Here is a 25,865-nt window from a genome sequence, read left to right on the forward strand (position 1 = left end):
AAGACCTGCAAAGGATTGACACTTGGTGCAGCGATTGTCAGTTGGCCCTCAACATGAACAAATGTAATGTATTAGAGATAAATAAGCTGAAAGACCCATTATTGTATGATTACAAAATATCAGGACACTCACTGGAAGCTGTCACATCCATTAAATATATGTGTAAGGAGTGATTAAATGTAACAACCACATAAAACTAACTGCAGCCAAGACATGTGTCAGACTGAGATTCATTTGAGGAATCCTTATGAAGTATAAGTTCATCCATGAAAGAGGTACATTACAAAACCCTCATTTGACCAATACTCAAATGTTGCTCATCAGTCCGGTATGTGTACCATATAGGATCGACAAAGGAAGTGGAAAATATCTAAAGAAGAGCAGTGCTTTTCATCGGAGATTCATGTAGTAAGTGTGATAGCATCATGGAGATGCTCAGCAAAGTCCAGTAGCAGACACTACAACAGCGCCATTGTGTGTCACGGCGTGGTTTACTGTTAAAGTTCCATGAGCATACATTCTTAAGAATTAACTAATATATTGCTTCATCTGTGTCTACATTCACATATGTACTTGACAAGCCACCATAGAGTGCATGACAAAGGGTACCTTGTACCACTACTCGTCATTTCCCTGTTTTGCTTGCAAATGGAGCAAGGGAAAAATAATGTTTGTATGCCTCTGTAAAAATCCTAATTTCTCTTATCTTGTATTTATAGTCTTTATGAAAAATGTAATTTGGTGGTAGCAGAACTGTTCTGTGGTCAGGCACAAATACTAGTTCTCTAAATTTTCCCAATAGTGTTTGATGAAAAGAACGTCATCTTCCCTCTATGGATTTGAAATTTGAGATCATGGAACATTTCCATAATCCTCACATGTTAATAAAACCAGCATGTGATAAATCTAGCAGCATGCCTCTTAATTAATTATTTCAATGTCTTCCTTTAACTTGACCTTGTGGTGATCCCTAACATTTGAGCACTATCCAAGAATGTGTCTCACTAGTATTCTGTGCACTGTCACCTACACTTTATTAGATTTCTCCCAATAAACCAAAGGTGACTATTTGACTTCCGTTCTGCTGACCTTATGTGCTCAGTCCATTTCATATTGCTTTGCAACATTATGCCTAGATATTTAATCGTTATGACTATGTAAAGCAACACATCACTAATAGTGAATTTGATCATTGCAGACCACTAATATTGTATTTGGACATTGCAGCATTGTTTTTCCCACTCATCTGCATGGAGTTAAATTTTCCTACATTTAGAGCAAGCTGCCATTCATCATATGAACTAGAAATTCTGTATAACTCCTTCTTGCTCTCAATGCAGCAAACAGTTGCAAATTGCTGCTCACCATATCTGTCAGTCAGTTTATGTATGTGGAGAACAAGAGCTGTCCTGTCACTTTTCCCTGGAGCACTTTTTAGCACCCTGGATCACATTTGGGAGGATATCCTTTCAAACACATGTCTGGCCATCATGATTTAGGTTTTCCACAATTTCCCTAAATTGCTTCAGTCAAATGGCTGGATGGTTTCTTTGAAATGGTGCCACCAATTTCCTTCCTCATCCTTTTAAAATCCGAGCTTGTGCTCAGTCTCTAACCACCTCGTTGTCAACTGGACATTTAACACTAATATCCTACTCCCCCATCCAGGACAACATACTGGGTTCTGTTACATAAGAAGTATGTTTCACAACAGATCATTAAAGTACAATTTGAGAGGTCTGAGCTAACTTGAAGGTTTACCAGGAATTGTTCTTTCCACTGGCTGTTCATGACTGAAAAAGGAAAGTGGGGGAATGGAGAGTGGTACACAGTCATCTCCAACCATCAGATACCATAAACAGGCTTGCGTAGTGTGGATGTAAATATAGGTACCTATAATAAAGTGGTAGAATTAGTGTGCTTGGTGATTAATAAGCACAGTTTTTTAATTATTTTGTAAGAAATTATATTTTTAGTCACTCCTCGACTTCTAAGAAATTAATAAGAGTTGCTCCTTTCACTCGCCTCCTAACAATGGAGGTCCTGGGTACACCCTTGCTGACAGTGCTTACTAATGTATTTTTTTATCTCTTATTCTGACACGTTCCCCTTTGTCTTTCCCTCCCCCATCATCCCCCCCCCCCACTCAACTCTCCTCCCTCCCACTCCCCCCTCCAATACAAAATGGGTCTCTATTTAGCTGTATACATGCCCCTATTTCCAGTCTCCCCAAACCAAATCCTGTTTCTTCCATGAAGAAGAAACATATAATTACAAGTGCTAGTAATACTGTTGCCTATTTCCCTGGGTTGTTATGCTCATTTTTGCCAGTAACACTTTCTCAAGATAAGTAGTAGCCAGACCACATGTCCCTTTCAGAATTTAACAGTTTTGTGCAATATTAAGAGTCCTTTTTGACAAAGAAAAATTATAACTTCATTGCAGTGTTATGTAAATCATACAGTGACTTCATTGTTCACTGTACATCAAATAAAATTTGTTATGATGACCTCTGACAAATAGTGTAAAGTTTGTGAAACCATAGTAGGCATACCCACTTAACCCATAAATATGTGTGCATTACAGGTAGGATTCAGCTCTATCTTGTTACTACTGTAAAAGCACTCATACTATACAAACAATGCGTACATGGATATTGTACAGCAGAAACTGACTTGATTAGCACAACCAGTACAAAAGAACATGTGAATCATCAGCGAATGCCAACTGAAACAGTAACTGAAGAACGTAGTTTTATAAAGATACCCTTCATATGGTACATTGTTGATTATTGATTATGTCACTCCCATACAAGCCATCCTGCCACCCCCTCCTCCCCCTCTGAAGTGCAGAACACCAGGGATGTCAGGGTACTTAAATTTAACCTTGTGACTTGCATGTGTGCGAATTGCTGGGTGAGGTGGGCATCAACAAGTGGAATGGGTACTAGAAATTCTGCCAGGACATGTAGTGGTTCTCTGTATACCAACTCCACCTATGATCAACCATTGTCAGTCTTCAGTGTGGTAATTAGACCTAACATCACCAGTGGCAATGCATGTATCCAGGAATCTTTTTGGCACATCACTGTGGCCTTTAAGGTGCAGTGCCACTTTTCCACCATGCCGTTGATTACCAGCTGGTAGCTTGTGGTTCAGCTGCACTGAAAGCCACACAGTTCCTGGAAAAGTGATGACTGAATTGGTGTCTCTGGTCAGTTGTAATGAAGAAGGGGAACATGAAGTGTGCCACCAAAACTTCAATGAATGCCTGTGCCTTTGTCTCTGCAAAAATGTCTTTGACCAGAATGGTCTCTGCCCACCAAGTGCAATAGTCCGCCGCTGTAAATAAGTAGATGAAGTTCTCAGAAGGTGGAAGGGGTCCAACAAAATCAAAATGGACATACCTGAACCGTGATGTAGATATCAGGAATTGGCCTACTGGACTGTGCACATGGCATCCCACTTTGCTGCATTAGCACTGGATACAAGTGTGTGCCCAAGCCCATGAATATTTCTTGATTGAAGGTCACACAAAATGACCCATTACCAGTTTGACTGTGGTGTAGGTTTTAGAATGTGCCAAGTTGTGGATGCAGTTGAAAACCACTTGCCAGAACTTGGGTGCAGTGTATGGTCAACATCTAGTAGTACAGACATCTCATCATCATCATATTTCAGCTGTGGTGCACGGTGCTTCCAGTAGCTGTATATACAGGCCAGTGGATGAGACAGTTAAAAAAACTCTGCAGTTGTGGGTCAGGAACCTGGGCACTGGCACGTTCTGCATAGTTTGACACTGGGATTAGTCCACTAATGTGTGTGAGAGAGTCTGTTATGATATTGTCAGATCTGTGGATGTGATGCAAGTCTGGAGTACACTTGCATACATACTCAACATGGCAAAACTACTGAGGGGAGCAATTGTCACTGACTTTTAGCAAAGCCACCATGATGGGTTTTTAATCAGTGAAAATAGTGACAGATTTGGCCTCTATGAAGAGATGGAAGTGGTCGATGCTCCCATAAATTGTGAAGAGTTCCCTGTCATAAGCACTCTAGTGAGTTTGAGTGGGCTGTAATTTCTATGAGAAAAAACTCATTGGCTGCCAGTGTCCACTCACTTGTCGATGAAGTGCTACACTGATCATGAACTGGCTGATGTCCACAGCTAAAGCCATGTGTGTTCCAGGCATGGGATATGTGAGGACCACCACACTGGCTAGCCTATTTTGCAGCTTCTTAAGGGAAGTATTCATCTCCTACATCCATGGAAGGAGGCATTTGCGCTTTTGTTGTATCCAGCTAATCCTTTGGTTAGAGTTTTCTGAACAGCAATGGTTCTGGGAAGATGATGGTGATAAAAGTTTATCATTCTTAAACTTCCTGGGTTCACTGTAGTTCTGGGATCAAGAGCCACTTGTTCACTGAACATGCACATACTCAGCCTGCTTTGTACTACATTCAGATGTTTGTCATGGATCTGGGTATTTTCTGAAAATACTAAAATGTCATCAAGATAAGCAAAGAAGTAAGACAGTTTACTCAATAAACCGTCCAGAAAATTCTGCCAAGCCCGGGCAGCATTTCTAAGCTCAAACAGTATAACCAAAAATTAAAATAGCCCAAATGGGGTAGTCACTGTGGTCTTTGATATATTCAACTTTGCTGCAGCTACCTGATTGTCAGCTTTACAACAATCTAACGCACTGAAAACTTTTGCTGCAGCTGGTTAATTTGTGAAATACTGGATGTGTGACACGTGGTATCTGTCCAGAATGGTTCTGGTGTTCAGTGCCTGATAGTCACCACACAGCTTCCATGACTCATTTTTCTTATGCACAAAGTGCAGAGGAGAGGACCATGGGCTATCAGACAGGTAACTGATGCCTTCTTGTAACATCTCATTGGAGATGGTCTTGGTCTTGGCCAGACAATTAGTTGCTATTCAGTGTACATTTGAGGAAACTGGCAGACCTGTAATTCCCCAGGTATGGTGTATCATTTTGCATTTTTGTACTATGAGACATTCTTCAATATTCTCGCCCACTAAATGGATAGCTGATTCAAGCTTGTGATAGTGCTCCCACCAGCTCATGTCATCCTCCGGGCTAGTCTTGCTGAACTTGTCCATCCTGTGTTGGATGCAAGATGTCAGTGGTCCCTTGACTATGGGAATAATGCAGCCATTGGTGGTATGAACAAGACATGTTATGCAAGTTGATGACCAACTTGTTTGTCATATGGAGATTTGTGCCTAGAATTGGTTGGTAAATGTCAGTAAGCACAAAGGTCTACCCGCACTTGGTAGAGTCCAGTGTCAAACATCATTGTTTCTAGTCCATATGTTTGTAAGGCAGAGTTTTTGATCACTTTCAAGGGAGTTGCATCACTGCATTTAGTGTCAGGAAAGGCAGTAACAGGCAGTGCACTGACATTCGACCCGGTGTCAACTAAAAATGTCGGTAATATAGAGCAATCAGAAATCAATAGTCTTTGTGATGCTGTGGGTCTGACCATTGCTGGGGAAGTCAACTCACACATTGTAGCCTCATCTCAGTCTACATCTACATCTTTATCTACATCGATACTCTGCAAATCACATTTAAGTGCCTGGCAGAGGGTTCATTAAACCACGTTCACAATTCTCTAATATTCCAATCTCGTATGGCACGCGGAAAGAACGAACACCTGGATCTTTCGGTGCGAGCTCTGATTTCCCTTATTTTGTTATGGTGATCGTTTCTCCCTATGTAGGTTGGCGTCAAAATATTTTTGCATTCCGAGGAGAAAGTTGGTGATTGAAATTTCGTGAGAAGATTCCACTGTAACAAAAAATGCCTTTATTTTAATGATGCCCACCCCAAATCTTGTATTATTTCAGTGACACTCTCTCCCCTCTTTCATGATAATACAAAATGTGCTACCCTTCTTTGAACTTTTTCGATGTAGTCCATCAATCCTATCTGGTAAGGATTCCACACCACGTAGCAGTGTTCTTAAAGAGGATGGACATTCATAGTGCATGCAGTCTCTTTAGTAGATCTGTTACATTTTCTAAGTGTCCTGCCAATAAAACCCAGTCTTTGGTTAGCCTTCCCCACAATATTTTCTATGTGTTATTTCCAGTTTAAGTTGTTCATAATTGTAATTCCTAGGTATTTAGTTGAATTTAAGGCCTTTAGATTTGACTGATTTATCGTGTAACCAAAGTTTAACAGATTCCTTTTAGGACTCGTGTGGATGATCTCACACTCTTCATTCTTTAGGGTCAATTGCCAATTTTCACACCTTACAGACCTTTTCTAAATCATTCTGCAATTTGTTTTGATCTTCTGGTGACTTTGCTAGTCGATAAACAACAGCATCATCTGCACGTCATACATGGCTCATGCCTTTTAACATCAGCCGTTGAAGGTAGGCACTTCTTATAGTTGCCATGATCTGTCGCACATAAAATGGATTGTGAGAGGCATTTGGATGAGAACACATTGCTTGTGAATTAGTTTGTGCAACTGAGCCATGTACTGCTATTTTCCACAGTCGCAACACCTGCTATCTTCTCAACAGCAGCATGGAGAGATTGGAGATCCTCAGGGATGCTTGGCAGTAATTGGTTGGTCATGGTTGTGCAGCTTGGTGATGGTACATTGGCTGGGTCTGGCAACACTTGGTACTCTTTGTGAACAATGATGGTTGTGGTGGTGGCCATGATGGTGCAACAGTCAAAGAGAGCATATGCTCAGTTGACCACATGGAAGAAGTCATGTAAAGGTTAAGTACATCTACAGAGGTAACTGTTACTGCCAAATGTGTTACAGAAGTGTGCCAGAAAGAATGCCATAATCAACCATAGTGCATAAATGCCTCCGAAAGTCAGATCACTCACAGTAAAGAAGCTGCATTAGTCACTGATCTGTTGGTTTCTTGCAGTGAGAGATCAATACTATCATGAGGGTGCTGTAAACTTGCTGTGGAGGGGGTGTAAAATAATGTCCAACAAATTGTTCAACTTCATCATATATTTGCTGTTTCATGAAAACTTTCTGCTTAATAGCAAACCAAATATGCAGCTGTTCAGGTATGAATGGCAACACCCAAATTTGTAATTGTGCTGTGGGTGGGCTGCGAGAGCTTTTGAGCAGAAAGTTTGTAGCTTGTGGAAGCAACACTGGGATGGGCGATTGAATGAGGGGTATGTTCACATTTGGTTTGTTGTCACATTGTCGTGCTATCCAGTTGTGTGAAAGGGATATCCTGTGGTGGTGACACTGAATCCAATGGTATGACTGGCATGGGTTGAGTGATCCTGTGATATTGTGGTTCAGATTGGTGGGAGGTGCAGAATCCCATGACAGTTTTAATGTGTGAGGGTGTTGTAGAACCTCAGTCTCATTCTTGATGTTGTGAATTACACTGTCATTGGTGCACAACAGGTTATGCACAGACAATATGCCAGTATTCAATGAAGTGAATTACAGATTAATAATGTGCCCACCAACACACCACTTTAGTGCCAGGGTCACAGCTTATGTAGAAGCACCCATTCTACATAAAGAATGCATACACAAATATTTTGCAGCAAAAGTGTCTTTATTAGCACAATCGATACAAAAATGCATGTGAATCATCAGCAAATACCAACCGAAACCGTAATCAACAAATTTAGTTTTATAAAGATAGACTGCACAAGGTGCACTGTTGATTAGCAATTGTGTCACTCTCTCACTTTTTCTTCTCCTTTTGTTGTTGTTCTTGTTGTTGTATTTCATACTTAAAAATTACCTTGTTGCTACTCTCAGACAAACAAGTTGTAAAATTTTCAAATTATGGAGTTGTATGTACAGCTGTATATTATAAAACTGCTAGTGCTGAAATAATTTAATCCGTAATTTCTTCTAATTGCAGACATACATTGATCTCTTCAAGAATATATCAAAAACTAATTTGATATCATTGGGAATCTCAGCTATAGCCATATTACTTCTAAGTATTTACAATGAATTGATTAAGGTAAGTGAATATTGAGCTATAAAGGATACAAAAATTGTTCTTGTAAACATTATCATCTATAAATAACCCCTCCATGCATTGCGCAATTACTATGTTATAAATACAAATAATTTTGATTCATGAAACTTCCTGGCAGATTAAAACTGTGTGCCTGACCATGACTCGAACTCAGGACCTTTGCCTTTCGCGGGCAAGTGCTCTACCATCTGAGCTACCGAAGCACGACTCACGCCCAGTCTCACAGCTTTACTTCTGCCAGTATCTCATCTCCTACCTTCCAAACTTTACTGAAGCTCTCCTGCGAACCTTTGTTCTGCAAGGTTCGCAGGAGAGCTTCTGTAAAGTTTGGAAGGTAGGAGACAAGATACTGGCAGAAGTAAAGCTGTGAGACCGGGCGTGAGTCGTGCTTCGGTAGCTCAGATGGTAGAGCACTTGCCTGCGAAAGGCAAAGGTCCCGAGTTCGAGTCTCGGTCGGGCACACAGTTTTAATCTGCCAGCAAGTTTCATATCACCGCACACTCCGCTGCAGAGTGAAAATCTCATTCTGGAATTTTGATTCAGTTTAATAGTTTTATAAACATGCACTATTTTGTCATTTTAATCGATACAAATCAATAGTTGAATCCACTTTCATTAACTATTTGTATTTATACAGTAATATAACATCAGAAGTGCATATGCCTTACATGTAGTGCCTCACTAAATGAATTGTCTAATTCTGCTGGCAAACTATTGAATAATATACTCTGTAAACAGGGAAAGTAATTTCAATATAATGGCAGTTGTGGTTATGGAACAATTATATGCAAAACAGATTTTGATACTTTATTCCATTACATTAATGATGCTGTGTTGACCAATTTTTTTGTGTTTTGCTTTCTGTAATTGTGCCAAAAAAAGAAGGTAGAACTTTTGTACAAATCTTAAGGCTGTGATTTGCCACTGTAATCATTATCTGATAAACTCATAGCTTAGGTTGCAATGCATGTGAGCCATGTGTGTGTGCATATGCAGGCCATAACTTGATGTTAAGTGAGTGTTAGGGGTCTCCATAATTACTTCCATATTTTGTTATCTCAGCAGATGCATTCATTGCTCAGAATTTATAAAAGAAGTTGGTGGTCTTTGAATATGGAGTGGTTATCAATTTCTGTGAAATTATACAATCAGGATTCTGTGTTGCTGTACTTGTTCACAGAAGCAAATTATATTAAATTTAAAAAAGTTGACAAACAGCTTGTCTCCTCTATACAGTTTAACACACAATTAACATTTCTACCAGCTAAATTAAAATGCTTTGTTTTGTTGTCTACATGGAAATGTGACCTGTACCCAAGACAGTATGTCTGCAGTCATACACTCTTGGAAGCCTTCTTATGAAGGTGGGTGATTTTACAGATGGCAATTGTACAAAATAAAAAGTTCACTGCATTTGCAGTATACCACAACACCAAAAATTAAATATTCCTACAAGTACGATATAATTTGTAAATGGTTTTCTGCAAGCCACCCATTCACAAAACTGATGATTCAAAGGGACAGTGCCAGTTTTTTTCAAATTATGTATGTATTTCATTTAATTTTCAGACTCCTTCAAAAGTTTTACATCTTTTACTTACTGTTATTGTGTGATTTCAGCCACGCATTGGGAAAAAGCTGCCAATCCCTTTACCAACAGAACTTTTGGTAATAATTACAGGCACACTGGTGTCAATGTATGTGCATCTAAATGAAAAGTTCTCTGTTACTGTCCTCGGTGAAATTCCCACTGGGTAAGGTGCTTTCTATTTAGGTAGATAATTATATAATTTGGTATATTAAAAGCTCTCTCACTAAGTTACTAAATAGTCAAAGGATGTATCAGAGAAATATAATCATTTGAAATGAGTGTAACACATAAAGTATTATATGTGCCTCGTGCAAGAACATTCAGTATTATACTGAATGAATGTAGCTGCTAATTTATATTATCATAACTGACAGAAGGATCAAACACAAAATGAAACACATTTTGTTATGCTTTACACACACTGTTGTTGCTTAAAAGAATTAAAAAATTGCCTGTATGTAGTATCAGTGCTGAACTTGTACATACTAATCATTTTTTTTTGCTCTTCTGGAGATATTAACTTCACTAATTCAACAACATACTCTTTGTGTACCAGTACAGGGTTATTACAAATGATTGAAGCGATTTCACAGCTCTACAATAACTTTATTATTTGAGATATTTTCACAATGCTTTGCACACACATACAAAAACTCAAAAAGTTTTTTTAGGCATTCACAAATGTTCGATATGTGCCCCTTTAGTGATTTGGCAGACAGCAAGCCGATAATCAAGTTCCTCCCACACTCAGCGCAGCATGTCCCCATCAATGAGTTCGAAAGCATCGTTGATGCGAGCTCGCAGTTCTGGCACGTTTCTTGGTAGAGGAGGTTTAAACACTGAATCTTTCACATAACCCCACAGAAAGAAATCGCATGGGGTTAAGTCGGGAAAGCGTGGAGGCCATGACATGAATTGCTGATCATGATCTCCACCACGACCGATCCATCGGTTTTCCAATCTCCTGTTTAAGAAATGCCGAACATCATGATGGAAGTGTGGTCGAGCACCATCCTGTTGAAAGATGAAGTCAGCGCTGTCGGTCTCCAGTTGTGGCATGAGCCAATTTTCCAGCATGTCCAGATACATGTGTCCTGTAACGTTTTTTTCGCAGAAGAAAAAGGGGCCGTAAATTTAAACCGTGAGATTGCACAAAACACGTTAACTTTTGGTGAATTGCGAATTTGCTGCATGAATGCGTGAGGATTCTCTACCGCCCAGATTCACACATTGTGTCTGTTCACTTCACCATTAAGAAAAAATGTTGCTTCATCACTGAAACCAAGTTTCGCACTGAACGCATCCTCTTCTATGAGCTGTTGCAACCGCGTCGAAAATTCAAAGCGTTTGACTTTGTCATCGGGTGTCAGGGCTTGTAGCAATTGTAAATGGTAAGGCTTCTGCTTTAGCCTTTTCCGTAAGATTTTCCAAACCGTCAGCTGTGGTACGTTTAGCTCCCTGCTTGCTTTAATCGTCGACTTCCGCGGGCTATGTGTGAAACTTGCCCGCACGCGTTCAACCGTTTCTTCGCTCACTGCAGGCCGACCCGTTGATTTCCCCTTACAGAGGCATCCAGAAGCTTTAAACTGCGCATACCATCGCCAAATGGAGTTAGCAGTTGGTGGATCTTTTTATGAACTTCGTCCTGAAGTGTCGTTGCACTGTTATGACTGACTGATGTGAGTGCATTTCAAGCACGACATACGCTTTCTCGGCTCCTGTCGCCATTTTGTCTCACTGTGCTCTCGAGCGCTCTGGCGGCAGAAACCTGAAGTGCGTCTTCAGCCGAACAAAACTTTGAGTTTTTCTACGTATCTGTAGTGTGTCGTGACCATATGTCAATGAATGGAGCTACAGTGAATTTATGAAATCGCTTCAATCATTTATAATAGCCCTGTATTTATGCTCTCCCAGTCAAAAGCAAATCATCATCTCTTTATAAAATCAACTGTAATAGGGGTGATGTGTGTGTGTGTGTGGGAGTGGGGGGTGGGGGTGTGGGTAGTGGGGGGGGTGGAGGGGGGGTGTACATAAACACTGTGCCCAGCAGAAATCAGTCAGTCAGTGGGAACAGCTGAAGTGGGCAAGAAGTCAGCTCGCTGAAATCTCATATCTTCTGGACGATGCCACCTGAGTGAATACCTTAGAAATATTAAAAATCTTCTTACACCAGGAAAACCTAAAATCACGCATCAAGTACCTCTACAGGGAGGAGATGCACAGCAAAATTAAGAAGCTTGATAAGCTGTGGGACATGGAGGAGTGCCTTTTACTCTCCCTTGTTCTCCTGCTGAGTTGCTGAGAGCACCAAACCATACCATCCTTTGCAAAGGTTATTCTTCACATCAGCACTCCAACCACCAACCAGATCACCAAAAGAACCACACTGGTCCTGATCAATAAGAGGGTCCAGTACACTTGACACAGACTTTGACAAGACCTTGAGAACTGTTCTTGCTTCACCTGCAGTTGCTCTCCTGTGCCTCATGGGAGTGGATAGATGCAGTTAGCTGGTCTCAAGCTAAGAGGGCATGGCAGTCAGCCACCTGTAGACAAACTGCTAAATACAGATGCTTTTCAGCTAAGAAAATCCTAAGAGCAAGAGGCTATAAAAGCTGTGCCCACCAGAAATGAGTCAGTCATCAGCAGCACCTGAAGATGGTAAGAAGTATGTTTGCCAAAATATCGTGTGTTCTGGACGATGCCTTCAGGATGTATACCAAAGGAATAGTCAAGAACTATAGTTTTCTTCACTTGGAATATCATTATTGAGAGTAAACACAGCTTTCTTGTAGAGTATTCCAAGGGGTTGTGGAAAAGTTTATACCATTCTTTACTGTAACCACAAATGTATTTTACATAATTGTTTCAGATATTTTTCTTAAGAACTGAAAGTTCATTGTTAGAAATTCCGTGATTGTATCCATTTTTGTGTCAAGTAATGAATACACCAGGTAAACACCAACTTTCTTAAGAACTGAAAGTTCATTGTTAGAAATTCCATGGTTGTATCCATTTTTGTGTCAAGTAATGAATACACCAGGTAAACACCAATTTTCATTAGTAACAGATATAACATTGCACATGACTGACTGTATTTAAATTTTCTCCCAAAAAAATTATTAGATTTTATATGACTATTGAGCACTAAAAATTAGAGACTGTTAATACAGTAATGCCAAAATGTGCAAAAATAGCAATGGAACAGGCATAAATGACATTGCCAATAGTTAACCTGACTGTTATTTGAGAGTATATCTCTCAATTCTGTGCAAACAATATTCATTTCACCTCTCAGAAACTTAGACTAATGGGTAAAAAATGAATGAAACTCTGTTATGGAATTTTTAGGTACTGGCAAATAATAATTTGATATTCACACCAAGAAGATGCTCTGTTACTCATTTCATTTCATGCAGTCAGCTTTACACAGTATTTCAGTTTACCAGTAACTGAAGTGTCCCAGATTCAAGCCTCACAGTGAGCATGGATGTGAATTTTTTAAAAATCTGTTTTTGTCTAAGCATTTGTGTTCATATACATGGACCAGTCATAAAGTAATGCAGCTTATCTTTCTTTCTCCTTCATTAAGTTGATATGTAGTAATCATGAACTTGGCACACTTTCATGAACCAACTTCTACAGCCCTCTCCAGTAATAGTCTCCTATATTAAGAGGTGGCAGCACTATGTAAATTTAGAAAAAAAATCTGTCATTGATGTATATGTAGAACAGCATTCTGTGATGGCATTCCTTACTGCAGGAGGTGAAACACTCAGTCGCATTCATGAGAGGATGAAGGTGTATGGAAATGTCACAGTGGATGTCAGCAGTGTTAGACAGTGGATCATTGCAGTAGAGAAGCTGAAAGGCAAACACACATAATCATTTCAATCCTTCCTCTTGCATTTTAAGTGAATTTGTATACCAAATTAAAACACATTGGTATGTGATGAGAGGAAATAATGACAGTACAAACTCTACCTAACAACATAGAACAAGTCAGCTGCCTGTTTCAGGATGTTGTACTCTAACAGGGCTGCATGGATCAAGTGCTTAGCAGATCTACCTTTGTGTTTCTGTGTATCTGGAGTCCAAATGCACCATCCAAACCTGTCAAACTTGGTTGTCTTACATCATGGCTAACCACACATTGCACACCAGCCTGTGAATTATGCGTATGGAAGTACTACAAAAATAATACTCTGGGGAAGTGGTTACTCTTGTAAATAAATAGCAGACAAATCTGCTAAAATCTTGATACATTGTTGAGGCCCAGTGTCTTCCAATTTTGTATGTGTACTTTAGTTACAGCAGTGGCATAAAGTAACAGTTGCTTCAATCAGGATTCACAGTGGACTTGCGCACATAACTTTTGCCTTTGATTCCAACACTACTGATATGCAAGACAAATTACTTGCACCACAAGGCACAATAGTAATCTTCCACCACTCTCCTGTGTTTGAAATTGTACCTGCCACATGAGTTTCTGCACCACACACTGCCAGGGTACTTTTGGAAATGCTGGTGCTTTCACGAAAAATAGAAAATAACTGAAATCTCTCAGTGTTGCATCAGTGATTATAAATTTCACAACACTGAGGCAGCACACAGCAGAACAGTAAAGACAACCAACTTACATGCATTGTAGCAATGGTGTCTCGACTGGCAAAAGCTCTACACATTATCTGACATTGTCTAAGTCTCTGTCTGTCGCCAAGCCAAAAACACATATAATCACCAAATAAATTTACTTCCTATGCAACTTGCCTTTGGACAACATTATTTATGTCATATGTGCAAAGACAAGGCTTATTTTGCCATACCTGCTGAGCTACCTCACTATATGTCCAGTCGCTTCAGACTCCAGCTGCATTCTCCTGGAATGATGGCATGTCGTCCTGTCTTCTGTCCCACCAGGACCAAAATGGTGTGACACTACTACATTTAATAATTTTGATGTTACAATACTTTTCATCGACACCTCCAAGTGACACACTTGCGGAATGATATCTGCTAGAATTTTGTCTCTGTCCTGCTATAATCTGTAACATTATTAGACCCTACTTTGTTACTGTCTTTTTATGCCACTCTCAACTTGTCCAACTGTTCAGAAAGAAGCGATGTCCACTGCTACAAACTATGCAGTATTTTTGGTGTAGGACACATTTCGTTTCCATCCATCAGCCTTCAAAACTTGTGAATTAAGCCACTTGTGAATTAAGATCGATGAGCTGGGTTAAAACTTAAATATCTCGTGAGCCACTACTCGGACCATGTTGCAGTTTTCACCACTATCATTATAATAAAATTGTCTATGTATCTAGATATGCTATTACTTGCTCATGTTGTCTTTAATTATTTTACTTTACCTGGTTGTGAATGTGGAGTACAGTGAGCATGGACAATTGATTCCTATACCACTGCCATGTCTCACACAGTTAGTTGATGCAATGTGATAAGTTAGTTGATTCAATGCCAAATAGCCAGCAAGTGAAGGCAGTGAATTCACACAACATCCAGCATGTTGACCAAATCATCCACGATGACTGCTGGGTAATAACAGGTGAACTGTGTTATCTGTTACCCATTGGGAAAGGCAATTTTGATGGTTATTATTCAATAACTGAGATACAAGATGATTTGTGCACGCTAGGTGATGAAAATTTTGACTGATCAAAATAGAGAGACCATGCAGCATTAGACTTTCCTCTGTTCAGCCCATTCAGAGTAGTTAATTGGAGGCATCACTTTGAAGACATGGAGACCTTGAAAAGTTCTTTGTGCCAGTGGCTGAGGGAGCAGGGCCATATTTTTTAGTGCGCACGTATAAATGCTCTTGTTAGAAAGTGAAAAAAACTGTGGATGAAGAGATTAGATTAGATTAGATTAGATTCAGTTTTCATTCCATAGACCCAAAAAATGAAATGATTCTCGTGGGTGTGGAACATGACAGAAAGTATAACATAAAAACGTAAAACATTTGAATATAATACTTATTACCCTGATCATTTGTCAGGAGACTGTTGAAATAGGTGAATACAATGCGGTAAACTGGAACAGCTAATATTTACAGAATTAACACGCTGTCAGAATGAAACATTATTATGCACTATTAATAAATTTATCATACACGAAATACCTAATCTTGACCGTTGTGACCATGTGCCGTCAAAACTGAAATCTAACAGACATTTTGACTTAAGCAGGGTTAACAGTTTCTGTTAAGATATTCATCTATAGAGTAGAAAGAGTTGCCTATCAAAAAGTCTTTCAAACTCTGTTTACACTGTGCTTTATTTGAAACCAAGTTTTTAATGGTTGCTGGTAATTTATTGAAAATGTCTGTTCCTGAATATTGGACCACTTTTTGGACCCAGGTAAGTGATTTTAGGTCTTTATGTAGATCGTTCTTATTTCTAGTATTGATACTATGTATTGAGCTATTGGTTGGAAATAGAAATGTATTACTTGCAACAAATTTCATTAAGGAATAAATATACTGAGAAGCAGTGGTTAGAAAACAAAGTTTCTTGAACAGGTTTCTACATGATTTTCTTGAATTTACACAACAAATGATTCTTATCACATGCTTTTGCGCCCTAAAAACTTTTGCACAGTTTGGTGAGTTGCTCCAGAATATGATCCCATATGACATAATAGAATGAAAGTAAACAAAGTATGCAGTTTTTTTATATTTGTGTCTCCTACATCTGACATCATTCTCTCTGCAAATACAGACTTGTTTAGGTGCTTAAGCAATTCTGTGGTATCCCCTTCCCAACTGAATTTATTATCGAGTTGTAATCCCAGAAATTTAACACTGTCAATCTCTTCGATCTGCATGTATTCAGATGTTATACACATGCTGGAAGGAATTTTCTTACAGGTTCTAAACTGCATATAGTGGGTCTTTTCAAAGTTTAATGACAGTGAATTAGCTTCAAACCATTTATTAATGACAGTGAAAATTTGCTTAGCAGCTATTTCTATGTGTTTACTTGACATGCAACTTACTCGAATGTTTGTATCATTGGCAAACAAAACAAACTTAACATCTGCCAATGTAATAGATGAGAAGTCGAAAATGTACACAAGAAAAAGCAATGGACCCAAGATGGAAACTTGAGGAACACCACATTTAATTAATTCCCAATCAGATGAAGACTGACTGCTAACTGCACAGGTATTTTGCAATGACACCCTTTGTTTCCTATTAGATAAATAAGGCTCAAACCATTTTGCAGCATTGCCAGTGACACCGTAATATTCTAATTTACGTAACAGAATGCTGTGGTTCTCACAGTCAAAGGCTTTTGATAGGTCACAGAAAATGCCAGGAGCCTCTTATTTATTATTTAACCGGCAAAAGTGAAATTGGTCAATAGTTTAATGGTATCACTTTATCCCCCTACTTATATAGAGGCCTAACTTCATCATATTTTAGCCAGTCTGGAAATGTTCCACTGATAAGAGACTGATTACACAAATAACTTAAGATAGAACTCAACTCACATGAACGCTCTTTGAGTAACTTTGTTGATATGTTGTTATACCCACTGGAATACTTGGATTTTAAGGATTTTATGATGGATGCTGCTTCTCTGGGAGACGTGAGTGTCATTTCCATTTTACTGAAGTTATTTTTAAAAGACTGGTCTCAGATACTCCATTGCATTGTTCACCGAACCTGATAACCCCAAGCTGTCAGTTACAGAAATAAAGTACTTGTTTAAGAGGTTTGCAACACTACATGCACTTCTTACCATAGTCTCATTTATTTTTAGAGCTATCTGGTCCTCTTCCTTTTTGGCCCCACCTGTCTTTGTCTTCACGACATCCCATACAGTTTTTATTTTGTTGCCTGATGTAACTATCTGTTTCTGGATTACTTGCTTCAATATTATGCTGCATTCTTTGTAATGCATTAAAATTCTAACATTGGAGCTGTTCCTAGATGGTAGATACAGTGTAATTTTTGTCCCACATGATATCTTTATTCATTGTGTAATCCATGGTTTATTTTTTGACTTCTCTGTGATTTGAGTTACCTTTAGGGGAAAACAAATTTCAAAAGTGGAGGTAACTTTGTTAATGAATGCTTTGTATTTTCCATTTGAGCTAGAAGTATTGTACACATCTATCCAGTTCATGTCTTTGAGCAATTTCCTGAATTTCTCAATTTTTGACGTATTTATTACACTTTTGTACTCAGATTTAATAGATTATTTTTATGCTGACAAGTTTCAACCTTTAATACAAGCATCTCATGATCAGATAGCTCATTTGCTATTGGTTCTGTGACATAGCTTTTGTCCCTAGATTTATCTACAAAAATATTATCAATAGAAGTCTCAGAGCATTTACATATCCTAGTAGCAAAGTTCACAGTAGGAACTTTTTGAATGATAGTGTTACTGACTGCAATAATTGTTCACTGACAGAGCTTTTCAATAAATCACATTAAAATCACCACCAACGACTATTTCATTGTTTTTTTTTTTTTTAACCATGAGATGGGACAACATTAAAATCACCACCAACGACTATTTCCTTTTTTTTCTTTTTTCTTTTTTCTTTTTTTACCAAGAGATGGGACAACAGAGCTTCCAGTTTTTTATGAAGAGGTTAAAATTTCCTGAAGGTTATCTGTTTATACCTTCTATTATAAAGGACTTATTATGAAATACTACTACTGTTACACAAGCTTCAATGTGCTGCTCTGAGGAAAATTTATTAATATCAATATTCTTGAAATCAAAACAGTTTCTGACAAATGTGGCAACTCCTCCTTTCTCCACATTTTCTCTACAGAAGTAAAAAGCTAACTTGAATCCTGTAACATTTAACATATCTATACCAGTGGTCACATGGTGTTCAGAAAGGCAGACTATATCAACTGGTTTGCTCAACTCTAATTCTTCAACACAAATAAGCAACTCATTAAGCTTACCCCTTAGTCCTTGGATATTCTGATGCAATAATAACTGATTTTGTGCACTGGCTGAATTACAACTGGATGAATCTAATTTTTGTGCCAGTTTTTGAGTATCTCTAGTTTCAATCAGAGGCTGTCTGCATGAATTTTGTACATTAAAATTTGCTTTCTGGCTGTATGTTTTATCAATGTGAATATCATTTTCAGCCTGTCTCTGAACATCTGTTGTTGGTGATTATATGGAAAAGTGAATGTTGTAGTTGTTATCCAATGTATATGGCATTCACTTTTCTTGTAAAATAAAATTAAAAAAAAAATATAGGTGGCATTACTCCCTGATTGACTCTCCTATGTAGATACAGCCAAGTGATCTGATGTATTATCTTTGTACTGAAGTACGTGGTGCAAGTGGGACAGTTCTTACAAGTGTTTTACTTCTAAAAATAGTATTTCACTCTTTTACACACACACACACACACACACACACACACACACACACACATAGGATCTAATTTCATTGAAATAAAAGATACAACGTTATTCTTTATTGTTTGTAGATTTCCACCTTTTTCACCTCCACCACTGGAACTTCTTCCAAAAGTGCTGACTGATGGATTCACTATTTCCATCGTTGCATTCTCTGTTAATATGTCAATGGCTTCCATATTTGCTAGGAAGCTGAAATACAGTATTAATGCCAACCAGGAACTGCTTGCATCAGTAAGTATGACTGTAACTGAATATTTTACTGGAAACAATGTTTAAAGCATATACACATCAATTTGTACAGAAATTCTTGTCAAGCAGTGCAGACTCATTTGGAAGTCTTAGTTATTTTAAGGAGACAATGACTTACAGGTTTTTAGGAAATACTAAATACTCATAATTTTCCTCAGCTATATTACTCCAAAATTTATAACACAAACTGTTTCAGACATTAACAGACCAGAAGATCATCTGTTGATGACTGAAACTATTGTGTGATAAATTTTGAAGTAATACAGCTGTGTGCAATCATTAGTTTTCAACATTAAGTGTTAATGTTTAAAACTGGTTAATATTTAGACCAGTAGTTTCATTTTTTATTGTCTTGAATTTTTGATCATCTTGTTACGTGTACAACTGTGTGCCAGTATACCACTGATGGTACTTATATTACTAAAAAAATTCCTCTATATTTCCCATACTGTCCTTTTCTATGCCTTAAGATATTCTGAAAATATTTTTTCAATGTTCTCTCAGCCTCTGTCAGTACAGTCACTTTTTCTTTTGTCTGTTTTCAATTACTGTCATTATCACTATTTACCTCAGGTCTTTATTTCCCCTTAATAGTACTTTGTTGCTTCATACCTTTGCCTTCTGTTTTGTCATAGCACTTCATTTGTTCCAGGAAATTAGTGCCATATCATGTAGAATATAAAATGAAGTGGTATTATAATAGTTCTACAACAAATTTGTGTCAAAGACTATTCATTGAGCAACCCAAAACTGTGATCATCATTACCATACCTTTATACATAATTAATAAAAATGTACACTCAATATCTAGATTTAACAAGCTTTATCATCACGCTTGCATGAAGATAGATTTTATGTACAAGTTCTTAGAAAATAGTGTGTGATTATGTTGTGTGGCAACACTTTTGGTAATTCAAACTTTAAAATAGGTGCCACATGCACCTTTTCAGCCATCTTAACTGATCGGTGCCACTCATTTTGTAGAAATACATAAGGACAAGTATTCTGCAGTTATAAAACATATTTATTTAAAATAGTGGATTGTTATTTAGGTATGTATTGTGCTGAGAGAAATTAAGACCAATAATTATAATAGAAAGAAATTTAAATTTTCTTATGCCACTGTGAATCTGACTCTCTGAATGCTGGGGTGAGGCTTTCTTATCGAGAAGTATCTCTTACAATTAATAATATTGCAAAAGAAGGTGTTCACATTAAGGTGTAAGAGATTGTTGAGATGGTATATTTATTACATAAAGGGGGAAAATATTAGGAGTGATCAAAAAGTTTCTGTTTGAGGGCACTGCTGCAGCATGTATCCAGTGTAGTGAAACTCTAGTGTGAGTATATAAGCCATGATACATAGCCAAGGGGTTAGTGTGGTTTTCGTGTCTTTTTGACACACATGCAGTAAATGCAGAAATGTGAATTATGGAGACATTGTTACCAAATGCATCCAAACAAGACCAACACACTGTTATTCTTTTCTTGGCCACTGAAGGACAAAGACTGGTAGACATCCATCAGAGAATGAAGAACGTGTATGGGGAAGCATGTCTTTTGAAAGCGACCATTGTGGAATGGTGTATCAGGTTCTGTGCTGGTTGTGGTTAGACACAAGATGCTGGTTGATCTGGGAGGTCAGCCTCATACTTTACAATTTGAGTGGGAGACACTCGAGCACCCACCTTGTGGTCCTGATCTCTCCCCATGTGATTATCATGATTACCATACCTTTGGTCCCTTAAAAAAGACCTTGAAGGTTCGATGATTCCTCTCAGACAAGACTGTGCAGCAGGCAGTTATGGACTGCTTGACGCAGCAGGACACAGTGATTTTTCCAAACAGGTATCTGCACCTTGGTGTATTGGTGGAATGATTGCCTCAACACTTATGGTGATTTTGCCTGATTGACATACTGATTCTGGACTGTACAGACTTTGAATGGAAACCTTTTGATTGCCATTATAATATTCTGAGTAAAAATTCTACACATGAGTAGGATGACTGCATGATAGTCACTGTTTACATCAGAAAAAAACTGATGGAAGGGGAGGACATTAGAAGATAGTATTTAGAAAAGTATAAGTAAAATCCAAAGGATTTTTGGTAACTTCCTGTAAACAAGCAAAACAAATATATGCTTTTGTATTCTTTGAGGCAAAATTGCATGTTAGAATGATTTGCTATTTGTAAGTGGATATAGTAGTTACTGGCATTTATTACTGAGTGTGTCTGAGCCATTTACATATTTAACTAGAACAGATGATAAAGATGAGCACTTTAAAAAGTAGCCATGTTGCAGGATGCTGTCTCACATCATGCATTGCAATGGTAAATGTATGTGAACTGAATCTGAAAATAGTTTCTCACCCACCCAGTTTCCCAGATTTGGTTTTGTGTGACTATTTTCATAGAATGAAGAGGTTATGTATGCTGTAAATGACTATTATGTACAGTTGGAGCATATGAGAGAATGAAACAGTTAAGTTTGTCACAGAAATGTTTGTCTCACCATAAGTTATGTCGAAAGGTTATTTTGAAGAATACCATTTTTCCACCAGATTGTGTATACGTTTTTTTATTTTTCACACTACTGGTTTCAAGCATTCCCCTTATTTGGTGTGTCTGGAAACATAGCAACACACTGTAGAAAAAAAACAGCTAAATACAAATTGTACAACTATGTTGGACATACCACTACACAAACATAACACACTGAAGAGTCAAAGAAACTGGTACACTTGCCGAATATCGTGAAGGGCCTCCACGAGCACACAGAAGTGCTGTGACTTGCCGTGGCATGGAGTCAACTGATATGTGAAGTAGTGCTGGAGGGAACTGATGCCATGAATCCTGCAAGGATGTCCATAAATCTGTAAGAGTATGTGCGGGATGTAGATCTCTTCTGAACAGCACGTTGCAGGCATCCCAGGTATGTTCAACAATGTTCATGTCTGGAGAATTTGGTGGCCAGCAGAAGTGTTTCAACTGAGAAGAGTGTTCCTTGAGCCACTCTATAGCAATTCTGGATTTGTGGGGTGTCACATTGTCCTGCTGCCATAACCACAAGAGCCAGAACAAAGACGAAGAACACAAGATCAGAGAAGGCGGTGAAACGACATCGGCCAATGGTGCACTGATTTGGACTGCACCATGACAGGAGTGACACCTGCAAGAAGTGAATATAAGCACTGCTCCTGCCAGCATCGGCCACTCAGATCAGCTCAGTATATGGAAATTAGTGGACAGTATTAACACAGCGTAGCAGAGAGTGCTACAATATCAGATTTTAGTGATCCATATCCATTGCTTGTTTGAACATTGTGTATAGCCAGGACTCATATTTATGTTGCATGTTGCCCATCGCCCATCGCTTGCAACACCTTTGTACATTCAAGTTAAGTATTGTCAATCTGCTTTATAGAAATAAAACTACTAATGTTATTTCTTTGAATTGTTGTATAGCATTCCAAGAATGTAGCATCCCTTGTGCACCATATACGAGACGAGTGAGACCCAACACTGGAATTGCCCAAGTCCATCAGATGCACAATGGACATGAATGGATGCAGGTGATCAGACAGGGGGCTTACATATGTGTCACCTGTCAGTGTCATATCTAAACGTATCAGGGGTCCCATATCACTTCAACTGCACATGCCCCACACCATAACAGAGCCTTCACCAGCTTGAACAGTCCCCTGCTGATGTGCAGTGTCTATGAATTAATGAGGTTGTCTCCATACCTGTACACGTCCATCCACTCGATACAATTTGAAACAAGGCTCGTCTGACCAGGCAACATGTTTCCAGTCATCAACAGTCCAATGTCGGTGTTGACGGGCCCAGGCGAGACATATAGCTTTGTGGAACTAGTAGTGTGAAAAATAATATAATAATAAAAATTACAAAAAATATACACAGTCTGGTGAAAAAATATCATTCTTAAAATTTATTGTGGCTGTGGGGTCCACACAGAGGAAAATGATTGTTTAAATATTAACTTTTGTTTTTGTTTTCATTCTGCAAATAATAATAATAATAATAATAATAATAATAATATTTATTATTTATTTATTTTTTACCAGATTCATAAATCTACCCCTGTAAACTCTAACAGTAAGCTCCTCATATTTCTCTGGTGAAACTGACAGTAACTTTATAAAAATCTAAGTAAGTACTAGTACTTGTGTTTTCTGATAATTACTTGTGTTTACTTCAGTGTTAGCACAGGAGTTACTTTTTGCTTGGTTATGTAGCTAGATGTAATTAGTATTCTGTTGTTACCAGCTGAGCTAAGTTACATGAACCAAATTAGTTTTTATGAAAATAAGAAAAGACATTTTTGAGAAATTTAGCCTGGGATACAGTTTAGTGCAGTGAGGGGGGTGGGGGTGAGGGGGGTGGGGGGTTGGGGAGGTGGGAGGGAATTCAATGTGCTTGTTTTATGGATAGTTCTGGTTTCATCTCTACCATATGTAACCGCTCTATCTTTTAGATGAAGTATGAAGGCTTCTGTATTTTACCATCCTAATATATTTAAATTTATGTGCATTGATACTTCCTTCATAAAACCACTGTGTATGTGTTAATCAAAATTTTATCTTGTACTGTATGAACACTTGACTGAAATAGTTCAAATTTTTAATTAAGAATTGTTTTCCAGGGAACTGCTAACATCTTTGGGTCCTTTTTTTCTTGTGTGCCATTTGCTGCATCATTATCTCGAAGTTTAATACAGCAAACTGTAGGAGGAAGGACTCAGCTGGCAAGTGTTGTTTCATGTCTCTTGCTGACTTTAGTGCTTCTTGTCATTGGACCTTTCTTTGAACCACTACCAAATGTGAGTATCTGTAGCTGAAACTGATTTTTAATTTATATTATCTCATTAAAGAACCATGTTATTAGATCTCCAAAGCTCTTTATATTTCCCAGTGATTTTAATTTGTGCAGCTACCATTGCCCACTACAGTTACTTGATATTTTTATGTGCTTGTTAGCCTTTTTTTAGAAACATTATTTACTTCTGTGATAAACAGTAATACTGCTCTCCAAAAATAGTCCTTCAAAGGTAATGAAAATAGAAACTGATGGACATAAGACTCTGGCAGACAAGAAATCATCTATGCAAAATTTCATTAATGTTTGGTCATACTGATTCAGAATATAAGTGTTTGGCTGATGTTGTTACTTGACATAAGTAGTGGAGAAATATACTTGTCATTCTGTTCAAATAATAGATATGGCAATGATGATATGAATATCTGAAATCAAGTTCAAAAACTAAATTTTAAGCAGAAATTTAAGCAAAAAGTTTGTTCTAAATTGTACTCTCTCTTTTATGTTTACAGTGTATTCTAGCTTCAATAGTTGTTGTTGCTCTTAAGGGGATGTTTATGCAAATCAAAGAAGTGCCAAAGATTTGGCATGAATCACGCAAGGAAGGTCTTATATGGATTGTCACCTTTTTGGCAGTTGTGTTTATTGACATTGATTATGGCTTAGCAATTGGAATAGCCCTTGCACTTCTTTGTGTTCTGATTATGGGACAAAGGCCAAAAGTATACCTAATGGGCCATGTTCCAAACACTCACATATATCTGGATCTCAGCCGTTACCAAGCTGTAAGTTGTTATTTCTTTATTTCCTTTCAGATTATGTAACTTTCATTATTTATTATGAACAGTGAACACTCAAACATAGTTCAGGTAATTTAGGTGCTTTACCTACTACTGAAGGTTGAGTTACATGCCTCTGAAACATAGAAGAAACCATTCATTTCAGAAAATCATCAGGGTACAAGTTTTTTTTTTATTGTCTGAAATAGCCACAAAACTTGGACATTTTCTTGCATTAAGTGTGTCATTGCATCTGTGTGCCCCAGCACCTGCTATTGTTGCACATGGAAATGTGATTACAGTGATAATTTACTACCTTTTGTTGTCCAATAGAGTCACAGTTAAGTTCAATGTCCATACGGTTTACTAATGCTGCATGTATGTATCACTTCGGTCATTTATTTTCCAGGCTGAGGCACTACCTGGAATAAAAATTATTCATATTGATGGTGGTTTACATTTTGCTAATAAAGATAATGTACGTTCCAAAATTTATAAGCTGCTTGGAGCTATACCTGAAGCTGGAAAGGATGGTGATTCTGAAAAGGCTAGCAATTCTGAAAAGGTACTGCAAGTTAATATATTTGAAGATCAAGTGGATCTTTTTTCTTTGTGTGTGTGTGTCTGTGTGTGTGTGTGTGTGTGTGTGTGTGTGTGTGTGTGTGTGTGTGTGTGTGAGATAAGCCATAGAAAATGTGAAATGTTAGTACATTAACACTATGCCATCTGATGACACCACAGTGGTGTCGTGTGCAATATAGCGGGAAACGGTCGGTGACACCACAGTGGTGTCATCTGCATAGCAGCACACAGTGGCCGGCGACAGCACTTTAGTATCTTTTGCATTCTGTTGGTGTTTTGTTTAGATAATAATAAGTTACACACGTCAACAAGATTTTTGTTTTTATAAGTATTTGTGCCCTTGCATCACGGCGGACAAAAGAGAC

At 38.1% G+C, this 25,865-nt stretch overlaps 1 protein-coding gene across 4 annotated transcripts in view; it reads left to right on the top strand.

Annotated features, from left to right (window-relative positions):
- LOC126248831 (sulfate transporter-like) overlaps positions 1–25,865 on the top strand; it is a 531,455-nt gene that overhangs the window by 487,076 nt on the left and 18,514 nt on the right. For all 4 annotated transcript variants that reach the window (XM_049950245.1, XM_049950247.1, XM_049950244.1 and 1 more), the window contains exons 7-12: positions 7,908–8,012; positions 9,651–9,784; positions 19,117–19,279; positions 23,967–24,143; positions 24,652–24,924; positions 25,328–25,483. In XM_049950245.1, the coding sequence (XP_049806202.1) occupies positions 7,908–8,012; positions 9,651–9,784; positions 19,117–19,279; positions 23,967–24,143; positions 24,652–24,924; positions 25,328–25,483 (1,008 nt within the window). The remainder of the gene's footprint in view (positions 1–7,907; positions 8,013–9,650; positions 9,785–19,116; positions 19,280–23,966; positions 24,144–24,651; positions 24,925–25,327; positions 25,484–25,865) is intronic.

This window comes from Schistocerca nitens, chromosome 3, assembly GCF_023898315.1.
Source record: "Schistocerca nitens isolate TAMUIC-IGC-003100 chromosome 3, iqSchNite1.1, whole genome shotgun sequence".
Classification (NCBI taxonomy): domain Eukaryota; kingdom Metazoa; phylum Arthropoda; class Insecta; order Orthoptera; family Acrididae; genus Schistocerca; species Schistocerca nitens.